Here is a 24,471-nt window from a genome sequence, read left to right as displayed (position 1 = left end):
CAGGTTAAAGTTCTCGCAAAAAGGTGCTTCAGAGTAATGATGTGCGATATGAGGTCAAACAACGAAAACTTGTGGGGGACACAAGAAAGGTTGGACAAAGAGTGGTCAATGAGCGAGCCTAAAAATACTTTTTTTTTTTGGACACGCCGTCATTCTCTGGAATCTACGGGACACCAGTTGTGGGGAGCGTACATACAACCACGTCCAAGCTCTGTCGACAAACCGTACGGCGCCCAGCGACCTAGGAAATCTCAAGACGGACAAATTTCGAGTAGCAGAAAAAGGCACCCCGCGAGGCTCAGTTATATCGCTCCTTCGGTTTAACATCGGTATGCCGAAACTCCCGAAGGTTCTTGATAAACTAGGCGGCATACGGCACTCCTTGTATGCCGACAATATAACAATCTGAATTCGAAGCGGCTCCCCGGAACAGCACCAGGACGCCCTCCGCGAAGTCGTAGACTACCCCAACGCTGACCTAAAAAATTGCGGACTTCTCTGCGCACCGGAGAAATGTGAACTCCTGGTACTTAAAATCCGAACTCGAGGAAGATCCCCAGTATGTAAAATTACGGAATCGGGAGTCTCTCTTGATGGCGTCCCTATCCGTCAAATCGACTCTCTCCGGATTCTTGGCCTAAACATCCCAAAAGACGGCTCAGGAGTCAGAACACTACGGAAGCTTCAGGCTACCGATACTCAAGTGGCACACCTTGTAAACCGCGCAGCCAACAGAAGAAGCGGTATGACAGAACAAGATACCGTCTGCACCATCCAGACAGTCCGAGGGACTCCGACGCTAAGCGCAGAAGCGGACGCCTAAGACCTGTGCTCTAAAACAGCTCAGCAGGGAAGCGCGCGGACGCCGCGTTGCTGATTGCTGCCGCAGCTGATCGCTCCGATCTACGCTGTATGGTCAAGGTCACTTCCCTTTCCTTGTGTTCACCCCTGTGGCCCTGTAACGTCATTCCGGAGCCATCGCAGAGCTCCGACAACGCAAGTACCTCTTCCATGTAGGCGCCCGGCGCCAACGTTGCCCGGCGCCACGTCTCCCCTCACCCCCCTCCGTCACCCCCATCACCTCCCTGCCCTGTGCTTCTTGTTTTCCATCTGTGTCCACTCTCCGCACCTCCGCGGCAAGACAGCGGTGCTTTCGAAGTATGGGAAGCCTCGCCGAGGAGAGCGACGCAATGGTAGCCATGCGAGCGAAGATTTCGCTTTTCGATCCATCCTTGAGGCGAGGGTCAAAGGTTGCCAGATATTCCGGCGCCAACGAGAGAAGCGAGCGTATCAACGTCGAGTGCCAACTTTAGTCGGTTCGGTTACCGTCCCTTTTCAGAGCTCTCTCGACTTTGCTTCTCTGAGCCGCGCGCGCGTGCTGTTTAAGTTGAGAGCAGTGATCTTAAGTGTATGGATGGATATTATGAGAATCCCCATTGAAAAGGGGCGATGCTTAATGCCACCACGCTCGTAATTTGCCTCCTGCTCTATACTAGGCTCTAAAACTCGCGGCTTGTGTTAACCAACCATCGAACCTGAAGGAATATATACTGCCTTAAAAACTAGTTTCTTTGCATACCTTGTGTTCCCTGTCTTTACGCCAGGAGTACTTCAGCTTCTCTACCACTGGTTCATTAAGTTTTCTTTCCTCTACTATAGACAGCTTAAATACCTCTTCATTTACCTCTGGATGAACGCTGCAACATGCTAATAACACGTGTCCTGCTGTCTCTGTGCTATTTTCACGCCGCTAAGCACATATTGCCGTAATTATTAAAAATTTCTCCTGGAACACAGTGCTCTCAGACATACTAATGAGACGTCGAACAGTACTTCATTGCCCTTTAAATCATTATAAACCATTTGTCGTATGATTCTTTCTTTTTTGCTGTTTCATGTAGTTTCAGGGCTGGCTTACTTCTCCATCGCGCCTATATAGTGTGCTGTTTCCGCAATTCTAATTTCACGTTTAACTCCCATTTTCTGGTCCCTTTGCACGTCTTTAACGTGGACAGCACTTTTAACGTGGAAGGACTTTCACTAACAGTTTCCAGGTTCATTCCTTTTTTTTCGCTGCGAGTCGATGTTTTTCCTTTATAGGTACTTCCTATCCTTAGTTTCCCATCTAATTTTCTTCAAATTCCTCAGTTGTTTTTCAAAACAGATTTTGCTTTGTTCCTTTCGTGCACCGAAGGACGCCCAGACCGCGTCTCCTTGTACCTCACGCGCTTCATTCGTATAGTCTCTGAAGCCAGCCTTGTAAAAGCTTTAGTCTAGTTTGCGCTTCGGATTTTATACGCAACGGCGAATTTCGATGCGCAAGTCCAGAAGCCAGGACTCCTTTCCACGCGCCTCGGTTTAACTTATACCGACCGCTACACTTGTCCTCCGCCATAGCACTCTATATCTAACCACAGCCGCAGTTGTCTTTTTATGCGAAGCATATTACTAGAGCTCAACCCAGCTCCTCAGGCGCGGCGGTGTCGCCTTCAATGACCTTTGACCCCATGCCATACCACGTGACACCGTGACGTCACGACAGAGGAGAAACGGGGCTCCAACTCGCGCCGTCGCTCGCGGCGTCGCGGCGGTATATAAGCAGCTGCGCTTGCCTCTGCTAGACACACACGAGGTAAGATGCCTCCTGGAGACATTCTAGGTGGCTTTGGCTCACCTCCTGCAAGATGGGCTAGGTGGGAATCAAACCAGGGTCTCCGGAGTGTGAGACGGAGACGCTACCACTGAGCGATGCTTCAAAGCGGTACAATAGCGCCTCTAGTGAATGCGGTGTTGCCTTAGAAACGAGCTGTTTCTAGGCGTGCGTCGCTTGCTCAGGCGCACACTTCGTTGCCGCGCCGAACGCTGCGTTGCTCGACGCTCGCCGCATCCAATGCGGGGCGCGTTGTCGCTGCGCGTAGCCCATTGTCTTACACCCCTTGGCGGGTCGACGGGAACGCTGTCGCGTTCCACTCTTGAAGGCGAAGCAGAGTAACGCACGAGTTGTTTCTTCGTGTAGCCGAACCAAATATAGCCAAGCAACAGCAGTTCACGAGGCTAAACAGTGGTTCAACAACTAAAATAAAGTTTAGTATGCTTCGCATCCTGGGCTTAACCTTAGCTAAGCCACAGCCATTTTTTTTTTCGCATGGAGCACATGTGCTTCTGTAAGAAGGTGGCATGATATTAAACCGGCTAATCAATAGAAAACAATTGCCTGGCATAGACTGAACATCTATCGAGCACCGCGGATGTGATGTCCCGCCTTCCTCTCTCTCCTTTCCCGGCGCCTACCTGCTCCCTCGCTCGCTTCCTTGCAACCGCTGCGCATGCGCACTTGTTACATGCTCTGACGTCACCACAGGAGAGGGCGCGTAAGGTGCGCTTCGTGCGCTGCTCGCTAGGGGGCTACGCCCCGCCAGGCGACGCGCGCTGCTCTTCCCCCACGCCCTCCCTCCCTTCTCGCCCGCATATCGTGCCAGGCAAAAGGCTTTCACTCGCTTAACCTAAAGACCACCAACGCCCAGGTGCGAGTGCCACTAAGAGATACCTAAGTCAAAGATTAGCGTCGCCTACCATTTCTTTTATAGATTCATCAAAGCAAACCTTCTATTTTCGCAGCAATGCCAACTTATGTACCATGCTTTAGGCAGGGGTGGGTCATAGAGAATACTAACACCGAAAAGAATGAAAATAAGAATTTAAAACATCACACACACAGGCCAGATCGTGGTCTGGACATTAAACAATGTTTGCAATGAAAGAAGTTGAAACGACTGGGAACGGCAACACACCCTTCAAGAATTACTGCGGATACATGCGGCACGTTCCACAGGCTATCAAGCAGTTGCATAACAGGTGATTCAAGAAGGCATAACTCTAGCACCTAGGGCAAGCATAAGAGGATGTTGCATCTTGGTTTAACATACATGAAACGGCAGCTCACAAGTACTACGTCCATAGTAAAACACCACTGAAGTCATCATTCTAAAACACTGAAGTTCCCGAAACTGGCACGAAATAACTGAATCAATGCAAAACCAAAGTGGCAAAAATAGCTCATTAGAAAATCCAGAATCAAAGAGAACAATGTCGCGCGCGTTCACCGGATTCAAGTAGCAGTGTACGTGTTCGACACAGCAGGCGCACAAGAACAAAGCAGCTAAATAACGTGACAGACAAGGAGCACTTTGAGATCCTAACTGCAGTCTGAGTTCAAGTTACTTCCACAGAACAAACATGAAAAACGCCAATAACTACGATAGCATTTCACGAGGTACCGATGAAGAAAAATAGGGTGCGCGACAACTGGAAAGGTAAAACAAATGCTAGTTCTGTTTCTTTTGCATCCCTCGGCACCTCGCTACTAGCAAATGAAATGACGCGTGCACCCCGGCTAATGCACAGCTTTCGCGCGACGCTTCCGCGATAGGTGGGACTGAAGCCCAGTGCGTCTGTCTTCAGAAGGCTCTTCACAGACAGTGGGCCAGTCGATCTGCGGCTGCGACGCGCAACCAAAGGCATCGCAGAACTCTCCGATGTGCCGAATGGACTCCGACAGGCTCAGCCCATCATCGTCGTAGTTCAAGTCGAGAGCCTGACACGAGTGGTGCAGGACAAAAAGCATGAAGAATACTTGACTAGCCGAAAGGTGGTAGTAGCCGAACGCCAGCGCCCTCCGGTGCCAACCCGGAGCTGCAACGGCGCGGGCCGTGGATTGCAGCGACAGCAGAGCGTGCTTCAGATCGGGGGCCAGGTCGCGTCCGAGGATGTCTCTCATACAGTACGCGTGAAAGAACAGTTTTTCACCAGTCTTGAAATCCCAGTTCTTTCTGTCGATCAGCGCGTCCCAGAGAGCGTCGGCGAGCAGGACGCCGAGCACAGTGGCATTGTTCACAGCGGCGCCGTTGACTCGGGTGCGGTTGCCTCTGCGGGTGGCGTTGAAGTTGAGGAGCGTATAGACGCCGGCCGAGATGACGATATGACTGCCCGCTCTGCTGACAAACGCCTGGAACAAGTTATGTCGGAGCCTGTGCAGCCCTGAGAGACCCCGCGCCGCGTTGATGCGTCACACCTGAAAGAGTGAAAACAAACTTCCTCAGAGCACCGGAGGACGACGGTATCGTTCTTGTATCTGTTAAAATGTTCTGTTATTCTCTCGTGCTGCCGCTGCGCCGCCCAACTTACACCTCCCGGCTTCACGTAAGCCATTTTAACGCGATAGCGTTAAGGAGCTCGTGTCGCAGAAAAGCCGGTGTCGTCGGCGTCGGGTGTCGGCGTCGGCGGCGTTGACCGTGAGCGATAAATCACGGCAGGCTTTTCATAAATAAAAAGCAACTTCCAAGATTGGCCCGGTGGGAATCGAACCCAGGTCTCCGGAGTGTGAGACAGAGACGCTACCACTCAGCCACGAGTTCGATGCTTCCAAGCGGTGCAAACGCGCCTCTAGTGAATGCGGTGTTGCCTTCGAAACCAGCCGTGGAAAGTTATACTGCGGTGTATATCGGTAATTATGAACATGTAACGTACAGAAGTCACAATTACACGAGTTGCGAAGTGCGTTTCCGCTGCATTTCTTTTGCGCTTTCCGCACATGCAGAGCCATCTTGCGGCAAACACAGAAGACCCCCTCCTCTCAATGTACGGCGCTGCCCCGACAGGAGGCGCGCCGCGCGCGCATTGGGACCGCTGCCAGGCGCGTCGCGGGACTCCCTCTCCCCTGACGACGCTTCGCCGTGCTTCCGGTTTAGATTACTATCTATCTCTCTGCGCGTGCCGATCACGACGTTTGGCTGGCGCAGATCGTTTTCCCTCCGAGACACCGAGTTCTTTGGTTCGTTTCGTTCGCTCAGGCGCACGTTTCGTTGTCGCGCCGAACGCTGCGTTGCTCGACGTTCACCGCGTGATAGGTGGGCGCTAAGTCCGATGCGGGGCGCATCGTAAGTGATTGCTGTGCCGTAGCGCATTGTCTTATACCCCTTGGCGGGTCGACGGGAACGCTGTCGCGTCCCACTCTTGAAGGCGAAGCTTAAGCGTCCTCCAATTTTAACGCGATAGCGTTAAGGAGCTCGTGTCGCAGAAAAGCCGGTGTCGTCGGCGTCGGGTGTCGGCGTCGGCGGCGTTGACCGTGAGCGATAAATCACGGCACGCTCTTCATAAATAAAAAGCAACTTCCAAGATTGGCCCGGTGGGAATCGAACCCAGGTCTCCGGAGTGTGAGACAGAGACGCTACCACTCAGCCACGAGTTCGATGCTTCCAAGCGGTGCAAACGCGCCTCTAGTGAATGCGGTGTTGCCTTCGAAACCAGCCGTGGAAAGTTATACTGCGGTGTATATCGGTAATTATGAACATGTAACGTACAGAAGTCACAATTACACGAGTTGCGAAGTGCGTTTCCGCTGCATTTCTTTTGCGCTTTCCGCACACGCAGAGCCATCTTGCGGCAAACACAGAAGACCCCCTCCTCTCAATGTACGGCGCTGCCCCGACAGGAGGCGCGCCGCGCGCGCATTGGGACCGCTGCCAGGCGCGTCGCGGGACTCCCTCTCCCCTGACGACGCTTCGCCGTGCTTCCGGTTTAGATTACTATCTATCTCTCTGCCCGTGCCGATCACGGCGTAGATCGTTTTCCCTCCGAGACACCGAGTTCTTTGGTTCGTTTCGTTCGCTCAGGCGCACGTTTCGTTGTCGCGCCGAACGCTGCGTTGCTCGACGTTCACCGCGTGATAGGTGGGCGCATCGTAAGTGATTGCTGTGCCGTAGCGCATTGTCTTATACCCCTTGGCGGGTCGACGGGAACGCTGTCGCGTCCCACTCTTGAAGGCGAAGCTTAAGCGTCCTCCAATTTTTTGCACTACTGCTGGATCGTCGTACATACACTGATATGATAGGCCTATACTGTCGCAGCCATGTACCTGGGTACGCACGACTCAAAACGCGTCGACGCCTTGAATTTCGGATTCACCGAGAGTTCTGTACAGCGCGCGCGCGCAGGAGAGCGTGGCTGTACTTACGAGGAGAGGTGCGTATTTCTCTGGCACAATGCACGGCTTGCGAATGCGGTGCCGAGGGTACTCGAGGACTGCGATAAAATAGCCCTGAAATTCGTAATGTAATTTTGTTGGGAAAACGCTCGGTATGTGTAACAATATACGCACGGCTCCTTCTTCGCCTCGATATCAGCTTCGCTAGATGATCGTTTTTTCTTCTTTTGCACAGAATCTTTTTTTTTTCACCATCAGGTAAGCAGGAAAAGCCCTGGCAATTCTCGCTTACATCTAATATCACGTACTATAGAAATGTGCTAATTAGGCCTCCTGATATACACGGTGCGATAATAATCGGGCTCACTAATATGCATTTAAGACAATCAAGAGTTGTTGAACAAGGATTGCCGCTGAAGTGCAGCTTTGGGCCAAGCAACATGTCTTGTCGGATGACTGTTGATTACTTCAAGCCTACGTGTACGTAGTGAACTTCTGTCCTCATTAATCGTCATTTGGATAATGCTCACCTGAAAATGGAAATCGCGGAATTCCAGCACGTTTTCGAAGTAGTTATCGCTGGCGTCGGGCAGGTGGTGCGAGTACGGTGACGTCATGTCCACGGCCAATACGACGCGAACGCCTCGCACCACCCTGCGAACCTCGCTCGAGTTTAGGTATGCGGAGAAGGTGACTTGAGCATCCGCAAGCACGGCGTCGGCGACTCTGTGGAATAACTGCAGCACGACAGCGTCTCGTTCGGGACTGGTCATCTGCTGCGTCAGCAACACGTCCCAGAGTGGAAACAGTTTCACGATCTCCTCACCACAGAAAGCCGCCCGGGCCACTAGGCTAGCGGCCGCGTCCATATTTGTGATTTCTCGGGCAAACATGGACCACGCCGTATGGACAGAAAAGTAGACGAGCGCCGCAGCCTGCACGGTGGCGTCCTTGTCGACGAGCACTTCTACGATGCCCACGATATTGGAGGGATCCTCCAGGCCAATCAGTGGGAAGGTTCTCAGAATTACCTTCCACGAGGACATGTCTGCGTTGGGAAACGCTTCGTCCAGGAGGGAAAACTTGCCCGTGTAGATATTCTCGTCGAAAACATTGCGTGCGGCTTGCAATCGCGCAATCAAAGCTGTCAAGGCGGCGCGAGTAAGGTTAAGACCCGTATAACTGTTCGCGCTGTCGAACATGACTTCCGTGAACTCTGTGGGATAGGAAGTGCCGGCAGCCAGTATGTGTGGCGCGGCTAGAGCGGCGATGACGAACAGCGTTTCGTTCCTTTCGTGCCACCGTACGCTGTCAGCTCTGAAGACGCTGAAGATGTAGTACCGGAAGTGTAGCAGACCGACGAGTTTGATCAGGTCCACGGCGTGCGGCGAGATCGTTCCCGACCAGCGCCGCAACAGGTCGACGACGGCTTTCACCGCGTGCTCCGCGGTGAACAGATTGCCGACGGCCGAGGCAAGGCAGCTCTCGTGGTGCATCCTGAGGATGTCGCTGACGGGCGAGCGCAGTTTGCCCTGAAGAGTCGGGTGAAGCACGGACGAGGCTAGCGCGCGCTCCACGATCGCCTGGCGGTCCACCTTGTTCTTCTTGTAGCAGGCGTATCCGATGAAGTTGTTGCAGGGGTCCACCGTCAGGTTGGACAGCATGATTATCGTTCCGATAGCTTCAGGGCAGCAGAAAGGCGGGACCTCAGGGCCCGGCTTGGACGAAGTGCCTATGATGGCGCGCACCAGGGCCCACAGGAGCGCCGCGAAGCCGAATAGAAACAGCGGTGTGAGCAGAATCAAGCACGCAACGAAAACTTGGTGACCGTGGGTGCACGAGGCTTCGTCACCGGGCATTTCATTGGGAAGCCCCTAAGAAAGCAAGGATTCGACGGAACGTTCAAGCTTCTTCTTCTTCTTCTTCTTCTTCTTCTTCTTTGGGTCGTGGCAAGTACCAAAGATGCCGCAGTTACCGTTGTAGGACGCGGCAGTCTATGAAATGGCGAAAAGGAAGTTCCGTTATCACGCCTGCCCATATAAATTTAACTAGATTACTTTGGGTGTCTGGACATAAGGGATTATCCGTGAACGAAATGGCTGAAAACGTCGCGAGAGCGGCCCTCAGTGGCCCTGTCCTATCATTAATTACTTCCTACATCAGCTTACTTAACTACTGCTAGATTCAGTAGATATGCAATTGCTCAAGACATCTTGAACCCAACTACAGCAGTTTTTCCCGAATATCGACACGTCCTATCCCCTCGCCACAAAAATTCCTTTACCACCAGAAAAACTGAAGTGATGTTTACCTGATTAAGTTGGCAAACACCATTATTACATATTTATTATAACAGGGCTGGCCTGCGCCCTCCTCTCTGTGCCCAATCTGTGCAGAGGATGAGACCATAGATAATTTTAAATGCAAAGCACTTCATGGGCAACATTTGCCACTTTCACAGCATTTATCTAGCCGCCTTGGTCTTGGTGCTCTCATGGTCGTTCCGTGAACTTGATAAGTACGAAAATTGGCATAGTATGACAAGAGCGTATGATGAACATAAATGATAGGCATGACATGAATATCATGACATGCGTGTCATCTAGGCCATGAAACAGCCGCCTACGCCTTGGTGCTCTCATGGTCGTTTCGTTAACTTAATCGGTAGGCTTGCAGCGCACTGGTTCGCATAACATCGATTTCCATAGGGCGTGGGATCTGCCGCCTTTTTCATTATCTTCCCTTTTTATTATCTCCTCTTAGAATAAGAATTTCTTTTATTGAAGGCGGGTTAATAAATTAAAGTCTAGATTTTTCTGCGTGCCAATACCATGATGTGATTATGAGGCACGCCGTAGTGGGGGACTGCGGGTTAATTTTGACCACCTGACTTCTTTAATTAATGGGCATATAATGAAAAGTACAAGGGCGTTCTTTTGCGTTTCGCCCTCATCGAAATGCGGCCGCCACGGCCGGGATTTGATACCGCACGCCCTCCGGTTTAGCAGCAGAACGTCAAAACCACTACGCCGCGACAAGAGGTGGGCAAATGCCCTCATTTTTTTTTCCTCCCTCACCCTCACTATGCCAGTGTCCTTCTCACCTCACCATTAGATTGAAAATTTTGACCGCCCTTCCTCACCCTCCATCCTCACCTATAAAAAAGTTATCCGCCCTCCCCAACCTCACCCTCTCGCTGAAAAGGCTACCGTCATTCTCTTACCATACGTTTTATACAATTTCAGTAAAACCATCTGCTTGATCCGCGAGCTTAGTTTGCAACACTGGTTGTCTAGTGCCATTCCTATTGTCAAAGCGTGCTACACTTCTTTCATTATAGGCGCTTGAACATAGGTCAGCAAAATAAACGGAGCTCACTCAGACTCACTCACAAATTATATATATATATATATATATATTTTTTTTGCTTAGAGCTCGCTGGGTCTCTGACTCACCGATATTCTACGTAGCCGCGATCACGCGGACTCAAACTCATCAGAACTATACTCAGTCAGGCTCACTGGTAATCAAGCTCGCCAGATCTATGCTTAGCTGGGCTCACTCGGACTGAGATTCACCAAATTCTACTCAGCCAGGTTCACTCGACCTCACTTAGTCAGATCCGTAAAGATCTTCTGGGCCCACAGATCTCATGAACTCAGACACTTTTGAATTGGACATATCAATGACAAAAATGTCTTAATACCAGGTTAATATATAGGGGAATTCAGTGACCTTACAAAAGTTAGTAACATAGAAAAGAGTACGCACGAGAGTCTTTAATATACAAGAAATTTCCTTATTTGTTTATTCAATGTTGGTCATGATGTTTTGTAAGAACAAAATAAGTATGACGCTCGACTTTAGCAGTTCAGGATTTATTTCGCGTAAAGATAAAATGCGGAAAAGCGATCTTTAAAACATACGCATATTCTTATTTGTTTGTGTACACGCACGCGTTTGTTCCTTTGACGCATGTGTTCCTGTCATAGGCGTATCTACCGAGGGGGGAACACTTGCCTCCCCATATTCGAAAGTGTGGGGCAAAGTATTTCATTAGCCCCTCCCCCCCCCCCCCCCCATTTTTGAATGCAGCCACTCTCGGCGGAATGCTGGAAAGTCCAAAAAGTACAACTGAAGCAAAATTTTCTTAATATATACCATATAGGAGAGATAGGGAGGGAAAGGGGAAGGCTTGTCCCCTCCCCTGTCGAAAAGCAGTGATACGCCACAGGTGCAAATAATGCGACTTCCGAAATACTGTCACTACACAGCTTGAATGCTAATCGCATTGTCGTCGAGAGTCAACGTAAGGTGTGAGCTGCAATTTCTTTTTTAATTAGAAGAACGGGATGTTTCTGGAAAAAAGAATTTCTAGAAAAATAAGAAAGAATTCAAGAACAAGAAACCATCCGAATCTGAATCTAAAACATGAAAATAAATCCAGTGGCGTGATTAAAGTTTTTCCGGTGTCACGAACGGCTCAGAAAGTCGTGTGGGATGTCATACATGTAGTATGACATGTATGACATCCTGCCCCCTTTTTTAGTCCTTTTTTTTTGAAATCCCCTCGACAACACATTCCGAAGTCAATATGCCTTTTTCGGCGCCTCAACCCGGAGTATCGCCTTCTGGATGCCGCCGTAACGACACCTACGTTAAGCGCGTGGGGCAGTGCCCCTTGAAAGACCATGCCGCTGCCTTTCAGCCACCCCCACACATTGCACCGCAGACTCCTCGCCGCCACCTTAACTATTTCAAAATTACTCGACCTATTGCTTGACCGGCCGTTCTAATGCCTCAAAAACATGCCGCCAACGACTCCCCTGATTACCTCCTAACCTTTCACATCCCCACACGCTCCCAAGCCCCCGTATTTCTTAAAAGATTTCATTTTTCTCTTTCTTTTTCTTTCACCCCCCCCCCCCCTTTGTTGTGTCTTGGTACGGCCATGGCTCCCCCTGCTTTTTTTTTTCCTTTTTTCCCCCTTTTTTCTGCTTCTATTTCTTTTCTTTCCTCCCCGCGTGCCCACTCTCACGCTCTTGTCCCTTCGTCTTGAGAATGAGGCTCACAGACGTCGGACGACAACGCCTGTTCCCTCTTGTAATCTCTCTCTTTAAAACCAGCCGCCAGCGACAACACCCGCACGGGACGTCACTGCACTAACCCTTTAAAACTAACACGCCGAGGATGACGAGGCCGCCTTTGACGAAGATAGGTCCACCTATCGAAACGTTGGCCAGCCTGTCTGAGGCACTTCAACCCTGTTTTAAAAAAGTTTATACCACAATGTAGTAGGTGTGTACGAGTATTGATTTTCGGTATCGACTCGAATAGGAATCATATAGTGCCATAAGCAAATCGAATAAAAAATTTAATACTTTTCTAATAGTATTCGAACCATGAACAGTGTATATTACAATTATTATAAAACGAAATTCACATCCCAGTAGTCTTAAAGTTAGGAAGTTTGTCATAATACGTTATGAAGCGTTGCTTTAATAAAGCACAAATGGAGCATTAGGAGGTACGAGAATAGTGTCTTCAGATGGACAGGCTCCTAAAAGAGTGCGAATGATCGCTGTAGAGCGTGTGAAGTATGGCTACCCAAGTAACGTAGCCTCATGTTCTCATGTGTTATGTCTGCACTATGCCAGCGCGGGTGAAAATTTAGTGTATTTTTGCTCCAATTTTATATTTATTTGGCCGCGGTTGACGTTCTCAAATATACGAAAATATTTTCATGAATAATCGCATTTACCAATCGCGACAATTCAACTCGGTCTTTGAATCGTATAGGACACTGATTCGTTATTCGAAAGCTTCGAATGTTCACACACCCTTAATACCTAGCGCACCTGACGGTTGTGAAAGTGCGACCGCGATACATAATCGACACTGCAGTATCGAGCCGGTCTGTCAAGTATCCCAAATAGGATACGGCATCTTTTAGAGCATACATAAACTAACCACGCATCAAAGAGACCCCATATGGTGCTGCGATGCTCCACAAGTGTTTAATAAGCCGTATGCGCCCGGCATTGGCATATTGAGAAACGTATATATGCGAGTGAAATAAGCCAAAACGAAAAAAAAAAAGGAAACTCAAGTCATATCTAAAGCTTGGTGAATGGCGCCTTGCACCGGAATGCTGCTGCAAACTCTGACAGCTGCTTAATGGGTTCGTTGCAACGGCGCCTCGCGTCTCCATACAACGGGTCCACGTAGTGGCCGCTTGAGCAAAGCGCGTAGCACGATGACACAAAGAAAAGTCTGTCTTGCGCGAGGCTCGACAGCCTGGCGTACGCACTGCTCAAGTCTTGCACGACAGCTACTCTATACGCAGACAGGGCGGCCAGGAGAGCCTTGGTGTCAACGTGGTACGGGGGCCAATCTGACGCCAGGGTGTAGTTCGAATGTTCAAAGAACCCTGTGCGGCCTCGGTTGTTGCGACTGCGGCTTTGGTTGTACGCCAGCTCGTGAAACAGGCCCCTGAGCACTTCGTCAGCAATTAGCCGGCCAGCGCCGCCGTAGTTGACAGCTGACGGCAGGTCCGAGTGGTAGAAAGGAAAGACAAAGTAGTCCTCCGCAACCGTGAGTGCGCCTTGAAAGCTCCATCGATGGCTGAGCAAGGAGCCCGGCTTGAGAACATTCGTGATGTCTTGCTCCTGCAGCCGCCAGCGCCCGACCATCAGATTCAGCCAGTGGATGAAGAAGCGAGCGCGGCGTGATGGTTCTGGAAGCACGCTGGCCAGGAAGCTGTCCCTGTTCGACGGGGTAGCGGTACTATGGACACGGAGGTGAAGAAACGCTTTACTTCGACGTGCCACGTCATCGATGAGAACGTCTCTCACGTCTCGAACGAAGGACTCGGCTTCCTGATGCTTGGGAAACAGACTGAGCCATCCGACACCCACGGTACTTTCGATCTGGACGAGGCAGCGGCGCGTGTGAGCCGACGGAGGCAGGCCTGAGAGCTCGAGCGTGACGTCCGCGATTTCTCTGTGCGCCATCCAGCCCAGCTCGTTGGCGACGCGAAGTCCCAGGCTCAGCGTTAACGCCTCTTGCGTCTGGGTATTGAGTCCCAGGATGTAGACGACAGACCGCAACAGACCCAGGTTTTCCACTTGCACGATATCGCTGGGCGAGAAGCGTCGTGCCCACATGAAATGCTCGTTGAAGAGAAGGACCAGGCGACCGGTTCCGATGAGGAGAGTCGCCGTCTCGGTAAGGTTGCGGATGGACATGCGCACTATTCTCGGTTCAGGCACGTTCATGGCAGGTCCCAGAATTTCTAGTGTGAGCTTGTCCATTGCCTCGATGGTTGAGACGATTTCGCCAGAAGCCGACTCTGAACCGCCGAACAGGCGCAGCATCTTGCGAACGTACCTGCGGTAGCGAAGCCACGGCGCCGACCCTGTTGGATGGCCGGCGAATGCACGCATGGTAGCCATCCACGAGCGAAAGGCGGCGCTGGGAACAATCTTCAGTACCGGCTCGGTGCTACCGACGTGAAGTGGAGACAGTCTGATGTTGACTTGAAACCAGAGATGAACGTTCCAGTTTCCAGACAGGTCGAGCAGAATCGCTAGTGGGTCCCAGCGAGATTTTTCGGGCCATGGCAGATGGCGCTCGAACATGAACCTTCTCAGATCTTGCAGGCTGCTCTCCGCAAGTTCAATACAGGACCTGGCTAGGGCGGCCACTTTCTTCTCGACGCTTGTCACAGAAGAAACGGCTTGAGCCTGGTTGTGGCTGTCCTGGAAAGCTTGTTGGATAACGTTGAGCGCGTGTTTGTACATTGTATCTTCAGCCGCGTCCACAACAGAGAGCAGACGGTGTTGATGCTTCCAGCCATCGCAGACATACCCGTAGAAGTCTTTGCAGGGGTCTTGAGACTTGTTGATGGAAGTTCTTATAGCTGCCAGGTAGAGTTGGCATGCCATTTCGTCGCAGCCTGAAAACAGGGGAAGGTCCGCATGTTCTGCATAAGGCCTTCGGGTGCTGCCGCGGAGAAGGTCGCGGAACTTTATGCGAATCCATAGAGTCGAGCCAAGATAAATCAGAAGAGCGACGCTGCAGAGGATGGCCGTGGTGGAAAGCACTGCTTGGAATCTCCGGTTCATGTACCGATTCCCTGGTCGAACCACTACTTCGACGTCGTTGCGTTCCTGCGAATGTAAATGTCGGCGCAGAGACGTCGCTTTATATAACAGTTTACGAGAGCAGAGGTCTGTAGCATGCCATCAGTATTACGTGTATGGTAGCCGTAGTGATAGTCTAATAGTAGTAGCAATTATATTGTTTGGGCGTACTCTACTGTTAATGGTGATGAATGTTAACAAACCAAATAACATAGAACACTTTTTCGTTTCCCACTATGCCATGTCTATGCGACATTGGTGTGATATGGGCCCAATTAAGAGCTGTGGCGTAAGGCATCTATGCAGCTACACACTGGCCAAGGGTCGTGTTCAAAAAGTTTCTATTAAGCAAATGCCTTTCGTGACTAACCACAGCCGCGGGCATCATATCGTCACGGTGCCTATTATGGCTACCGCGGCTACCGTGCATATCTCAGGTCAGCTGGAAGTCTTGCAGGCATTCAGAGCCCACGGCTTCCTTGCGGACAATGTCGAGCAGAGTCCACGAGTTCGGCGCCCTGTGTGTAGTGGCCCTTAACATAGCTGTTACCCGCGCCACTCCAGATGAATGAAAGATGAAAAATGCCTTTTCCCGATGGTAATGCCTTTCACGTTTTTTGCGCTCCTGAGTGGTCTAGAGACGCTCCGCCGCGGGCGAAGTGTCGAACGCGGCCACTCACGAACACGAAAAGCGCCGAAAGGCATTACCATCGGGAAACGCCATCGCTACCAAATCGTGGTGGAGGGGCCCTGTAACGTAAAACTATTCGAATATGTTTCTATTCCAATCTCCTGACGTCAAATTTGCGTAACCACCAACGCAAGCACCGGGCGCTCACCCGCAGGGTTGTCTGAACAGACTAATCAAACGCTCTCCTAGTTCATAGGAGGTCACTTTTGTTTCTTTGAAAAACGAATAACATTGCCTACAGTGAGCGGCTTGTCGTATCTAATTGGCTGACAAGAGGCGAGGAGAACGCTCAAGTGGAGAAGGATTCGATGGGGCTGAGCCACTGCACTGAAAGTCGATAACCGGATGAAGAGGGTGGTGCAGGCGTCTACGATTGGTCGGATTTCCCTTACTTAGCTTGCGGTGGCTGGTCGAAAATCGCGGCGGCATGCAACGGAAGCTCAATAATGACGCTAAAACGGACCCTCAGCAAGGAAGAGTTGGCAGAATGAGGAGGTAAACGTACCGAAAGTGCTCGAAAACGTTACACGGCAACGCAAGACGTTTTATTATACGCAAATACACTCATGCTCTCCGGCTGGTGCGAGTAGCCAACGTCTCAGCGATCGGCGGCAGCCAGCTTCTATTCCTTCCGGAACGGGCAGCCTGCGGCTATTCCGAAGAAAATGCAGTTTTGTTCGGCATATTAATGCATCTTTATCGCGTACACATAATTTTGACGCGGTGAGTTTGTGCGGTTTCGTGACGTCGCGTGACAGGCAGGTGAAGTGGCTGCAGCCCGAAAACTTTTTACCAATAGCCGTGGGTTAATGGCGAAAAGGGGTCGAATCAGAAATAACAGTTTATCTTTTTTCTGTCATATCAAGCATAATCAGTGTGTACACATCTTATCAGATGGGGAGGTATCGCGGTTTTCGTGACCTCGCGTGACAGACAGGTGAAGTGGGGGTGGTCGAAAAAAGTTTTTGACCAATCGTGGAGGGCTGATAGCAGAATTGGAATAGAAAAGTTTGGAATAGTTTTATGGTATAGCGCCCCAGGATGTCACGCGGCGGATACAGGGTCCTGAATATTTATTTGGCTGCGCGTGTAAAAAAAAAAAAGCTTTTGCGCTCACCGATACACTGTTCTTGCTCAAATTTTGCACAACGATCGCATTTTGGCATCGACTTTGTTTAGTATAGCACTTAGCACAATTGATCGCCTGTTTTTAAGACAAAAATGAGAAACTGTTTTGGTGTATGGGAAAAATGGCGACTGAGAAACCAGCCCTGGCATAGACTTGTTTCGCCATTTGTCGTCATTTGCAAGAAGCAGCGTTTCTGAGAGGGTTGCGTGTGTTGCGCGCTCCTGGAACAGGCGACTGCCCGTCATGAGACGCTGCTTTATGCAGAAGACGACAGCTGGCGACACAAGTTTATGCTTGCGCCGTCGCCTCAGCAGCTCGCATCCCCATAAGCGCCGACAAATTTCCACTTTTTTCTTAGAAACCAGGCAGCTAACTATGCCAAGTGTTATACTAAATGACGTCGACGCCAACAAGCAATCTCTCTGCAAAATTTGAGCAAGCACAGGGCAGCGATGAGCGCAAAATCTCTTTTTGAACGCACGCTGCCAAAAATTCAGGACCCTGTATTTGCCTCCGGAAGCCTCATTGTAGTAGACATTGCTGCGTTCCAGCTGCAAGTCGGAGTCACCATAATGTTTCCTACAAAAATTACTAGAGGGAACTATGGTGCTGCAGCCGTTGTCCTTCCATGGGAATGAATGAAAGTACATGGATTTGTATGATCATCGTGCTTGTGGATTCAGACGTTATTGTGGCTTTGTATAAGGCGCTATATAAATCATATTGTATATTTCAGCGCAATCTATATTCTTCGAAGTGCAGAAGAGGCCGGGAACGCGTACAATTGATATTAATTGCAACGATTGAGTTTGTCCAGGTGGCCAATTTGAAACGCGCCTAGCGTCTCAAGGCACTGGCATGCCCGCGATAAATTCATAAGTGCGTTTCATTCGCTTGTCGATACATGCGTCCGTGGCTTAATGGTTTCAATATCAGGCTTCTGTGCTAAAGTCCGTGTGTCCGATTGCTGCCGTCGGGCAAATTTAATGATGTTTATATAATTATTTATTACGCAATACACTGCTCAAAATGACGAGTTTACAAAGTCACAAAGCCGTTTGAAGCCAAAAGGACGAAGTTTAGGCAAATCCATGTATTTCCCATAATTCCCATGCAGGGAAAACCGCTCCCATTGCAGCTCCCGTAGACACTAGCGCCAGAGTTCCCTCTAGTAATTTTTTTTTTTGTAGCACCTGCCGTGGTTGCTCAGTGGCTATGGTTTTGGGCTGCTGAGGACGAGGTCGCGGGATCGAATCCCGGCCACGTCGGCCGCATTTCGATGGGGGCGAAAACACCAGTGCACTAAGATTTAGGTGCACGTTAATAATCACCAGGTGGTCGAAATTTCCGGAGTCCTCCACTACGGCGTGCCTCATAATCAGAAAGTGGTTTTGGCACGTAAAACCGCATAACTTCTTAATTTTTGTAGGAAATTCTATGGGAGTCACCAGGCAGCTTCCACTGAGATCGATACCCTGCTCATCGGCGATCACTTTCCAAAACTTTCCTACGATTTGGTTCCCGCACAGACCGGCCTGGACATAAACACTTTCACGCATTTTCATGTAGACGAGGAGGACAATGATGACAGAACTGATGCTGCACGTAGTCCTCACGCCCGCAGAGACTGAGTGCACAAGGTCTCAAAGGCCGTATTTTAACATTCTTTTTTAAATTCAGGGACGATTACAATACTCCCTAATGCAATATTTGAGCGCAGCTCTACACGTGTTTTCACTTCGTCATTCAATTGGCTGGCGCAGAAAAGCTGCCTTGTGCGGCACGCTGCAAACGGAGCGAAGTGGCAGGATGGAGAGAAGGTGTACCACCGCTCGTTTTGAAAAGCGGAACCTGCCAAGAAACTCGCCGTCGTTGTACATCTCCATGACATTCTGAGGGTCCCTGAGTACACGCCGGATGAGCTTTACATAAGGAAGGGCTTCGCGAACATCGGCTTCCCTTAATAGGGTGACAAAATCGACTAGCTCCGAAAAGCTGCTTGCGTGGTCGGCCATAATAAGTGGCGCCTTAAGGTAGCTGCCGGGCTACCTTAAGGAACGCTCCTTTTCCGAGCCGGTAAGGTTAAGGAAAGGTTCGATTTAAGCATAAGGTTTGTTTATGAAACGCGTTAAGGCGCTGAAAAGGTAAGGAAGGCAAAAGATAAGTATAAGGTTGGTTTGTGAATACGGGCCTAAGGGCTGCGCTCTAAAAGTTTCCCGTGGGAAAAAGCACATTTCTGAGCATTGAACTCGATTGCTCGAGGAGGCGGACATCACATGCGCAATAAATCAAAATGCATAATTTACTAATTAAGAAAGCTTCATTTTTAACGTAAAACTGTCGTACATATTGCAATTTACGAACTGTAGCCCGCAATTGATCATTTAATTTATTGATGCATGGCGATAACATCCCAAAGTAACACTGGGGCCGTGTCATTGAAGGGAACGGAGCCAAAGAGGGGACAGGCAAACACGCAGTTCTCTGAATGATGTTGCCTTACCAGCTGTGGGCCTTAATGGGTACTGCAGGGCTATGATGGGCGCCGCGTTAGAGGAGGCGTCTGGACCTCCTGGCGTTCACTTAACGTGCACCTAAACGTTTTTGCATTTCGCCCCACCTCCCCCCCCCCCCCCCCCTTGAAGAGACCACGGCTGCGAATCGGACCCGCGAATTTGTGCTCAGCAACAGAACCACGTGGCCACTAAGCCATCGCGGCGGCTGCACATCAACTTGGGCCAAATTCTAAGAATGACACCGTGGTCTCATGATGTGCGCCGTCAGACATTCGGTAAACAAAAAATGCCCTTGTTGTTCCACTTGCTTTTCTAGCGAAACTCATTTTTAAGCACTTCTTATGACAATAATAAGTGGAAGTCAAATTTCTTTTCTCGTATGCTTTGGGGATTATCGAAGGAACTTCATCCTCCGAATTCGTTCCATGTGGTTAGTAAATTATGCCTTTAATGTGCAAGCAAGGTTCGCCTCTGTGATTAATCCAGCCTGCTGTCTGCCGTCCACCACACCAGATGTGTCTCTCTTTAAATTTAGTGAAAAAAAGAAATTGTGCCAGAAACCATCGAATATTATTGTCAAAGTCAGCGATTGCGTTCTTGTCTAACTTGCTGCAAGTAAATCTCGATGCTATTCGTGGATCAAGAAACCTTACGGGTGCACCAATACTCATGAAGTGTTAATCTCACTGTAACTCACAATGCCGAATGATACTACGACACACTGTATCTTGTTGTAATCACTGCTCCCCAGTTGAAACTCCGTATACCACAACCTCCATTATACCTAGTATCCTGGCTGTAACAACTTCGTTGCTCGATGCGGAGTTGTCTCTTCCAGAGACAGCGCTTTCAATTTAAAGCTACATGCGCATTCCGTCACCTTGGTACATTAGTTATGTGGTATTGGCCAAGAATTGGCACATACCAATATCACATAAGCAGTGCAGAAGTTGTCTACGACGCCAGACAGCCGCTATCGGCAAGTTGTCCATCCGGGGCACATATATAACCAGGGCTGGTATTTTGTAGCGATGCCTTTTCCGATGCTATGCTTTTTCTGGCTTTTCGCGCTTGGCCAGTGGTCAGAGCGACGGTCTGCCCACATTATCAACGGGATCAGGCGGCCGTGTGTAGTGGATGATAAGAATAGCATAGAATAAGGCATAAGGCATCCCTACAAAATAGCGGCCCAGGGCCCCATATATTGTCTGCTAGGCAAAACTTCAGCAAGCGCATACTTAGTGGCCCAACTTAGTAGACAAGTTGCGTCACTGGGTATGGTGCCACTATTAACTGTTCAAGATCGTCCAGTCATTCAAAGTGGCCAAAGAAGCTGAAAAACAACTATCGTCTTAAGAAAAAGTAGTAATAAAATTAAATTGATGAGTTTTAAACGCCAGATCCGCCGTCTGATTACGAGGAACGCTGTAGCGAGAAACTCCAGATTAATTTTTGAGCCACTGGGCCCCCTTAACGCGCACTCAATGCACGGTACACGAGCTTTTTTTTTGCATTTCGCCGCCATCGAAATGCGACAGCCGCCCGGGTTCGAACCCATGACCTCGGGCTCAGCAGCGCAAGTGCGCATCGCTTCAACGTAAACGCCCGATATCGTTACCCTACAGACAGGGAGTTTCAGCGAACACTTTCAAACATTATTAAAGGTTGCCTGTGACAGATGGCTCAATTCTAGTTTATGAGCCGGTCTACTCGAAGCTGCGGACACTACCTTATCAAAAACCTGAAATTGAAGATTGACTCATTAACAAGAATTCACTAATTAACTTTTAGCTTATTATCTTATGACCCATATTGCAATTCACAAATTCTAGCAGTGGACTTCGCAAGGCGGATCCACTTGGAACGAATTCTCAGGACGACACCAGTTTCTGGATATAAATTCCCGAACTTTGCTGAGAAATGCATTGGCATTCCAGTTACTTGTGTGCTTCAGTACATGGAACGACGTTTTCTTAACCATTTAACTGAAACGCCAATGCATTTCTCCGTAATGTTCGGGAATTTATATCTCGAAACTGATGTCATCTTGGAAATTCGTTCCAAGTGGACCATTCGCCTTGCGAATTCCAGGGCTATAATTTGAAATTGCAATATGGGCCATAATGCAATTAGATAAAACATAATGCATGTTTATTAATTAGTAGATATTGCATCCCAATTTTCTGTGCAAGTATTGTCCACCGCTTCGAGTATAGACCAGCTCATGAACTAGAATTGTGATATCTGCCACAGTGAACTCCTAACAATTTTTGAAAGTGCTCGCTAAAACACACTGTGTATGATCCAACATGCGCACACGACACACGCTGGTCTAACTCTCTCGGGCTCGACATCTGACTCCCACCTGGTTCATCGGCGCCGGCTCTGCGAGGCCTAGCGTGTCCAGCGCGGTGCCTGCGCCATCGCCACGAGCCGCCGCATCGGCAGCACGGCGCGCCGCCGCCTGCATCTGGCGCACTTCGTGAAGCTCGTGCAACTCGAGGCGCTGCAAGCCCGGCCTTCTCGCCGGCCGAGCGACGCGGCAGCCGCCGCCCACCGGGTCCACGCCCGCGTCCGAAGAGCTCGAACTGCTGTCACTGCTGCTGCTGCTGCTGCAGGAAGCTCTCGTCCCGGTCTCTGGCATCGCGACGCTCTTCAACTCGACCCGGTCTCCGGTGCGCCTGAACGTCGTTCTGCGAGTGAATGCGCGTTTCGGAAAGGACAAAGTTGCTCCGGGAGCTTCTAACAACCGCTGTGGCGAAGCCGATCCGCTGCAGCTGCTACACCGCGTGGCACGTTCGAAATGCAGAGCGTGACTGTTCTTCTTCTCTTCCTCGTGTGCCTCGATTGGCGGGTTCTAGTCGCTCTTTGTTTAATAATTTCTTAATTAGCTTTTACAGTGACGCTCTTTATGGATAGGGCTCCGTGCATTTTTCTTGTCCGTCAACCAATCAGCGTGAGCAAACAATATTGTCACGGCTCGCTGGAGACAAGAGCGGAGAGCGGTACTTAGTCGAGAGAATCAGGACAAGCGCTCAGTTCAGGCTTCTTCTTCTCTAGCACCTCGCTTGCACGCACGAGGTCGTCGTCTTCGTGGTCACAGTGGTTGGGCACAGATGGCGCCGCGGCGATATCATCATCAGCAATGGCCCGGGCCACTCCTCGCGCGCTCGTTGTCGTCGCCTTCCACAGCTGCCTCCGTTCCGCTGCCGCTCGTATTTTGGATTGTAAAACTTTATATGTCCAACAGATGTAGGGAAGGCTTTAAGTCTTCCCACCTAGACGACGGCCAGGAGTCCTTGGACCCTAGCGGCGATTTCGGCCAGTTGGACGGTCTTCAATTGAATCTCCGGATCGGAGCTGAGTAATAAGGTCTCCCATTGTCAGCTTTTCCATACTGCCCCTCCCTATAAGAAAGCGCTGACGGCACTGGCCCATTGCCGGTCGGTGCAGTGATTTCGTTCCCAAATTATTTGCCTCAATATGTGAGAAATGAAAACACGAATACCTATAACGAATTTATAGCACGAATGAACGCGGTTTTATAAAAATAAATATCTGTGCCTACCTTTGTTAACGATGACAACCGATCAAGACAATAAATGTGTTCGTACCTTCATTCAAAACTCTGTGTCAATTCTTTGACGTGTGCTACAAAGCTTCGCTGGACCTCCACCTTCACGCATTGGAATGGTTCAGGATATATTTTTTCCTGTACCTCCATATAGCTGAAGTTCTCTCTATCACCCATAATAAAGTTGCGCAATATATTTGGTAGCGTCGCCACAGTGCAGTATTTTCTGAAGAGGACAACATATACCAAAGCCAGAAGTATCGGCAGATCAATATATAGATAGCTGGAAGAAGTCGAATGATGATGATGATGACGATGATGACGATGATGACGATGACGACGACGACAATGATGATGAAAAATGGCTGTGGCTTAGCTAAGGTTAAGCCCAGGATGCGAAGCATACTAGTCTTTATTTTAACGCGACAGCGTTAAGGAGCTCGTGTCGCAGAAAAGCCGGTGTCGTCGGCGTCGGCTCAGGCGTGCGGCGCTTGCTCAGGCGCACATTTCGTTGTCGCGCCGAACACTGCGTTGCTCGACGCTCACCGCGTCCGATGCGGGACGCGTAGTCGCTGCGCCGTAGCAAAGCCACCTAGAAACAGTCTCTGTAGCACGCCGCAACCTTCGCTTCTCATTCCAACGAGCAGCTCTCTCTCCAGGAGGCATCTCACCTCGTGCGTGTCTAGCAGAGGCAAGCGCAGCTGCTTATATACCGCCGCGACGCCGCGAGCGACGGCGCGAGTTGGAGCCCCGTTTCTCCTCTGTCGTAGCGTCACGGTGTCACGTGGTATTGAAGGCGACACCGCCGCGTCTGAGGAGCTGGGTTGCGCTCTAGTAATATGCTTCGCATAAAAACAGCAGCTGTATTAGGCATAATGAAATGGGGAGCAAGAAGAGGTTACGAACAAGTGCCTGGCCTGTCGGCCAGACTGTTCAAGCTGGCCAGTTGCTCCTGATGTTTCCAGCAAACGGGAAAAGTACTCCACCCTAATGTATTAAAGTCTTGCCCAGTTACAACCGTAGATAACGTAAAGTACTGCCTTTGAAGTAGCGCGTTCAAACCCAGTGCTTTCCCTTGTGAACCGAAGCAGTACAAGGAGCTGATTCCTCTTGTTTGTAGACATCTGAGAACCCAGTGACGACGGAAGCGAGAAATTTTCATTCACAGCCCTGAAACAATTAGGATTCGTGAAGTTCCGTAGGTTAGAAACTCAAAGACAACATTCTTCTACATAAACAGTGAAAAAAATCATATGACAGTGTAAAAAAGAAGGCATAATTTAGGTAGCGAGTAGCACTTTTCAGCCCCAAATACACGTGAAGACACCAAAACACTCTAGAATGCCAGTTCTTGAGCTGTTTCCTTATAGGTACCCTCGGCACCTGGACACTGTTGCTTCATTATTGCTCCTTGCATTTTCTGATAATGTTTTTA

At 49.8% G+C, this 24,471-nt stretch overlaps 2 protein-coding genes across 2 annotated transcripts; both read right to left on the bottom strand.

Moving 5' to 3' along the window:
- Positions 1-3,678: 3,678 nt before the first annotated feature.
- Positions 3,679-8,883, bottom strand: LOC135912360 (uncharacterized). The gene is made up of 2 exons (XM_065444792.2): positions 7,513-8,883; positions 3,679-5,071 (listed from the first exon to the last, which is right to left on the bottom strand). Exons 1-2 carry the CDS (start codon positions 8,839-8,841, stop codon positions 5,066-5,068), a joined length of 1,335 nt encoding a protein of 444 aa, XP_065300864.1. The 5' UTR covers positions 8,842-8,883; the 3' UTR covers positions 3,679-5,065.
- Positions 8,884-12,974: 4,091 nt separating this feature from the next.
- LOC135912359 (endothelin-converting enzyme-like 1) lies at positions 12,975-22,306 on the bottom strand. The gene is made up of 2 exons (XM_065444791.2): positions 21,828-22,306; positions 12,975-15,153 (listed from the first exon to the last, which is right to left on the bottom strand). The coding sequence occupies exons 1-2, from the start codon at positions 22,104-22,106 to the stop codon at positions 13,099-13,101; spliced, it is 2,334 nt and encodes a 777-aa protein (XP_065300863.1). The 5' UTR covers positions 22,107-22,306; the 3' UTR covers positions 12,975-13,098.
- Between the last annotated feature and the right edge of the window lie 2,165 nt (positions 22,307-24,471).

Source organism: Dermacentor albipictus, chromosome 5, assembly GCF_038994185.2.
Source record: "Dermacentor albipictus isolate Rhodes 1998 colony chromosome 5, USDA_Dalb.pri_finalv2, whole genome shotgun sequence".
Lineage (NCBI taxonomy): Eukaryota > Metazoa > Arthropoda > Arachnida > Ixodida > Ixodidae > Dermacentor > Dermacentor albipictus.
This window is presented reverse-complemented; position numbering and strand designations above follow the sequence as displayed.